Raw genomic sequence first — 6,000 nt, forward strand, 5'->3', positions numbered from 1 at the left:
ATTAACACATATGAATAATTGAGCATGTGTTTAAATAACTGACCTACAAAGCTATATTTGGAAATTGATAATAAATATAATTGTTTAAAGAAAATAGGTAAATTATGTTTTTAAAACAAGAATTTTATTTGAAAATACCTTAATGGGTAGATAAAGTACATTTGTAAATTTGAATGGCATGCAGCTCTTATCAAACTGCATATGGGACCATGATTTATAATTCTTAAATGCAATTAAGTTAAAAGCAGTGGACCATGTATTTTTCATCTTTTATGATAAAATATAGCAGTGCACATTCAACAGTGGAAAAAGTTAAATCACCCCCCACTGAATCTTTCTGCTGATGGTTTTTTCTTTAACCTAGTGAAAACACTTCAAATGTTATATCTTCTTCCGAAAGATGAATATTCAGCATATTATGTCTGACATGAAGAGCTGGAAAGAGTATGTCTAAAGTGATATTCTGTTTTGTGTGCCTTCAGGGCCATCCCCAGGGTATTAGCAAATCCCCAGCCCCAGTAGTTGTGTAAGCTCCCAACAATCCTTTTTTTAAATAAATCTGAATAAAACAAACATACAGAGCCATTTTGAAGGAAGATGTGTATAGCCAAGTTGGAAGAAATAGTCTCAAAAAACAGTATCAAACAAAAACAAAAACAAAAAAAAAACAGTATCAAGTCTAATGAGGAGTTAAGGGGGAGAGAGCCCATCTGGTTGACTTTTATAATAACATGAGTGTTCATATGTGGATTGAAAAAAATATTTGGGACTTCTTACCACTAATATTTACACATTCTCCCTCTCTCCTTGCTTATTGCCTCTCTGAGACACCAAACAATTTAGACCTCTTGATCCCTAAAGCAGTTGCCACTCAAAGCACAGGACTTAGTCTACCTCTCGGACTCCTTATACCCTGGGGATGACTTTATGTACCTTCTCTTAAGCAAAAATGTCTCTATCTTCCTGTTTCTTGAGTTGTATATGGGTTTTTATATACACATCTAAAATATCAGATGTTACTGTTTTGCCACAACATTATTCTAAAGTCATCTCAAATTCTTTGTTGTTTTTCCCATAGGACTTTTCCAACGAGCCATAGCTCAAAGTGGAACAGCCCTTTCCAGCTGGGCTGTTAGTTTCCAACCTGCAAAATACGCTAGAATGTTGGCCACAAAAGTTGGTTGCAATGTTTCAGATACAGTAGAGTTAGTGGAATGCCTACAGAAGAAGCCTTACAAAGAACTTGTTGACCAAGATATTCAACCAGCACGATACCACATAGCCTTTGGACCTGTGATTGATGGTGATGTAATACCAGATGACCCTCAGATATTGATGGAGCAAGGAGAATTTCTCAACTATGATATAATGTTAGGAGTTAACCAAGGGGAAGGGTTGAAATTTGTTGAAAATATAGTAGATAGTGATGATGGTATATCAGCTAGTGATTTTGACTTTGCTGTTTCCAATTTTGTTGATAATTTATATGGATATCCTGAAGGCAAAGATGTTTTAAGAGAAACCATTAAATTCATGTATACTGACTGGGCTGACCGTCATAACCCTGAAACCAGAAGGAAGACATTATTGGCTTTGTTTACAGACCATCAGTGGGTGGCACCAGCTGTAGCTACAGCAGATCTTCACTCAAACTTTGGTTCACCTACATATTTCTATGCCTTTTACCATCATTGCCAAACAGATCAAGTTCCAGCTTGGGCTGATGCAGCTCATGGAGATGAGGTTCCCTACGTACTAGGAATCCCCATGATTGGACCTACAGAGTTATTTCCTTGCAATTTCTCCAAAAATGACGTGATGCTGAGTGCAGTTGTAATGACATACTGGACAAATTTTGCCAAAACTGGGTATGTACCTAAGGAATAAAATTTTCTATAATTTAATAAAAATATCCTTGTAAGCATTTAAAAATAATACACATTTTGTGTCCAAGTGATTTCATTTAATAAATTTATGTCAATAAAGTATTAGGTTTCTTTATTCAAAATTCTATATAGTGCTATTTCAGAAAGCATTGCTTTATTCTTATTTTTTAGAAGTTTACTAAGAAAGCCTTGAAACCTGTTGCATTACTCAATAATTAAACTTATTTTGTGTTTTTTATTACACAAGACTTGTTATTATTATTTAGTAGTGATGAATATTTTATAGTGCTTTCCAATTTATATTATTGTTTGCCCTCTGATCCTTCTACCTTCTTTGTTAGATGGACAGGTTGGGTATTGTTAATCAATTTTGCAAATAAGGGACTGAGGTGATAAGAGGCTAGCCTCAAATAGATATTCATATGTCTTGTATGTTGTTAGGACTTAAAACCTCATAAGCCAATTCCAAAACTCAAGTCTTTTCCTCAATCCCATGCTGTTCTTGTTAGTTTGCCTAGGAGACAAATGCATATGTATATGAATTTTTATATCTTTGGGTAGATAGCAGCCCATCTTTAAATGGGCAAAGAGAATGAGAATGTGAGGCTTACTCTTATTACATTATCATCCACCTAAGCTGCCTGCAATAGGATCTGTGTTTCTAAGTTGACCCCGTTGTTACACAGTCTAAGGCCTTGCTAACCTGCTAATGTACCTCTCCAATTCGATGTTAAACTACTGCTCTTTTGGCTAAGAAAAAGAATAAAACAATTTGTTTCATAGTGCTTTTTTCTTTCCTAGTGACCCAAATCAACCAGTCCCTCAAGACACGAAATTCATCCATACCAAACCCAACCGCTTCGAAGAAGTAGCATGGACCAGATATTCCCAGAAAGATCAACTTTATCTCCATATTGGATTAAAACCGAGAGTTAAAGAACATTACAGAGCCAATAAGGTGAACCTCTGGTTGGAGCTGGTACCTCATCTGCATAATCTCAATGACATTTCTCAGTATACCTCGACAACAACTAAAGTGCCATCAACAGACATCACTTTCAGACCTACGAGAAAGAATTCTGTACCTGTCACATCAGCATTTCCTACTGCCAAGCAGGACGATCCCAAACAACAACCAAGTCCATTTTCAGTGGATCAAAGGGACTACTCCACAGAGCTGAGCGTCACTATTGCGGTTGGAGCATCACTGCTGTTTCTGAACATCCTTGCCTTTGCAGCCCTGTACTACAAAAAGGATAAGAGGAGACATGATGTTCACAGGAGATGCAGCCCTCAGCGCACTACTACCAATGATCTGACCCACGCACAAGAAGAGGAGATCATGTCCCTCCAAATGAAGCACACTGATTTGGATCATGAATGTGAGTCCATCCATCCACATGAGGTGGTTCTTCGGACCGCCTGCCCCCCAGATTACACACTAGCTATGAGGAGGTCACCTGATGATGTTCCCTTAATGACACCCAACACCATTACAATGATTCCCAACACTATACCAGGGATTCAACCCTTACACACATTCAATACATTTACCGGAGGACAGAACAATACTCTGCCCCATCCCCATCCCCACCCCCATTCACATTCAACAACCAGGGTATAGCCAGATAAGAGAAACAAACTCTATTTTTTTGATGGATTGCAGTAAAAGATTACTGAAGATTCCTTGGCTTTCAACCTACAAGACTCTTACTATTTAAATAAGGAGGAATATTATGTGAATATACATATCAAGAACTTTGGGGGTTTTGAAAAAAAATAAATTGTAAATATATACACAAATCAACTTTAAAAATGAATTTCAATTGCTTGAAGCAATTGTTCTGAATGATACTTTTTCATTCACATTCAAGAATTAATTTTTTGAAGATTTATGTTACATAATGGAATTAGGCATGTGGAACACCAAACAGGAAAGAACTATGTCTGAAATATAAATCATAAAAATAAAAAACAACCATGAATATGCACAAGGGACACACCAATGGAATGTCAGATAATTTTCACCAGTTTTTATTTGGAGGCGTTTTATTGTGTAGACCATATTTACATATTTGGATAAGTACACAAAGCACCAATGCTGTTAATGGCCTTAGCGGAGGCTCATGCTGAAATTTGCCAGTAAAACAAAGAAGTTTAAAGACTGGCAGGTACGACATTATCACATAAGTGCTGTCAGTATAAAGTTGTGGGGATAAAGGAAACTGGATATTTTTAGCACGATGTGCATGATAATTTATATGCTTGGTGGCTGTGCTGCTGATTAAGCCGTAATTAAAATTCTTCTCATCCCATTGGAGTCTTTAATAGAAGCTTCCTCTATCAATTGGCAGACCTAAAGAAGATTTTAAGGGGCAAAAGTAATTAGAAGTAAATAATTCACAGTAGTTTTGATAATAGGAAGAATTAGTTATTAAAGGTATTTGAAGAAACTATAGGCATAGTGGTGAATACTCGCTGATACGAATCCCAGGAAAAAAGAAATTCCTGTGTTTTTAATGTTCTTTTCATCCCAATCTAAATAATTTATAGAAATACAACCCTAATTGGACATGTGTTACAGGATCTATAATTTGCTGTGGTTTTTGTTATTCTGTATTTTGTTCCTTTTGGTAAGGTGAAGTGTGTCCAAAGAGTTACTTGCAACAGTCTTCTATGATATGAGGATGCCCCAAATTACCACTCTGATTACAGTTCTCAGTTAATTGATTTACTCATGTTGCATGACAAAATGTTTACTAATAAGAATTCAGTATACAGTTATATCCCTCCTCATATCACTTATCTTTCTCACTGAGGCTCATTCACTGGAATTTACTCACCCAATCTCAGTAGAGTACTACATAGATGCAGAACCTAGAAGGAGAGTCAACACCTGGAGGATTTTAGTCTTACACGTATGTGTGATTTTAAATGACTACTCTTAAGACCACAGGAAACTCTTCATCCCCCTGTTGTTTACCAGTAACAGTATATCACAGACCTTTCCAAATGTTTGTATATGTAATCAGATGTACATTTATATTAAAAAAATTGAGATGGACTTAAAGAGCACATCCTGATAAATACTTTCTCTCTTACCTGTACTATATTTCTATTAGACTAAAGTTATGTGATTTTTTTTTACATTTTTTCAGATGACTAGCAATTTTGATAGTTTGTAAGATAATGCAAAGAACTTTCTCTGACAAACTAACTGCAGTAACAGAAACCTTTCTTTTCAGTTACTCTTTTTCAAGAATGAAAGCTTATTATACAAAAAAAAAATTGTATACTACTTGATGGAAACAACTTTGTACATCTTGGCCATGTCACTGGTCATTGCGTGAAATAAAGATAATCTGGATAATGACTATTAGTCCAATGCTAAGAGACATGATCTTTGCTCATTAAAGAGCTAAAATGTTTATTGCTGTTTTGTCTTTTTTTTTTAATAACAAAAGAAACATGACTGTCTCAGAGAGTCATTTTTCTAGACCAGTTGGGTTTTTGAAGACATATAGATAACTTCTATAGAAAACACACGTGTATTTAAAGGCAAGTCTCATCTAAGATGAAACCGATAAAACTTTAACATTGTGAATTTATAAGCCCGGGAACTCATGAAAAATATTAGCTTTGTATTTTTAAATACCTCTTATGTGAAAGTGTTGTAGAAATAAAATGTGCCAATTCTTCTCAGTTAGAAACAAGGTTCTGATTTTCATCGTCAAGGAAAAGGCCTATTGGAAATAAATGTGCAATATTTCATGGAACGAGAATTGCTAGGTTCATAATATAAGGGTGATTAAACTATCATAAAGTAATGGATAAAAAGTTACCCTCCTAAGAGAAATAAAAAATGCTGAGCAAGACATTAAGCTGACACTAAGAGATAAAATCTTCTGTATCAAGAAATTTCTTTGCTTGTAATTCCCATTCCCAATTATTAACTATCAATTAAATGTAGATAGTACTCTATAACTTCAAGTAAAAATCTCTGTTGAAGCAAAAAGTCTTCAAAACCCGGAGCGGTCTACATGCAGTTTTTGCTTAATATGGCTATGCTTTTAGACTGTGAACTGCCAATGTAAACCAAGAAAAAGAATTGCTT

General features: G+C 35.3%; 1 protein-coding gene across 4 annotated transcripts in view; it reads left to right on the plus strand.

Annotated features, from left to right (window-relative positions):
* Positions 1-5,314, plus strand: part of NLGN1 (neuroligin 1) — an 837,296-nt gene extending 831,982 nt beyond the window's left edge. For all 4 annotated transcript variants that reach the window (XM_044251809.1, XM_044251808.1, XM_044251810.1 and 1 more), the window contains 2 exons: positions 1,079-1,868; positions 2,688-5,314. In XM_044251809.1, the coding sequence (XP_044107744.1) occupies positions 1,079-1,868; positions 2,688-3,510 (1,613 nt within the window). In that variant the 3' untranslated portion in view covers positions 3,511-5,314. The remainder of the gene's footprint in view (positions 1-1,078; positions 1,869-2,687) is intronic.
* The last annotated feature ends 686 nt before the right edge of the window (positions 5,315-6,000 follow it).

Source organism: Neovison vison, chromosome 6 (assembly GCF_020171115.1).
Source record: "Neovison vison isolate M4711 chromosome 6, ASM_NN_V1, whole genome shotgun sequence".
Lineage (NCBI taxonomy): Eukaryota > Metazoa > Chordata > Mammalia > Carnivora > Mustelidae > Neogale > Neogale vison.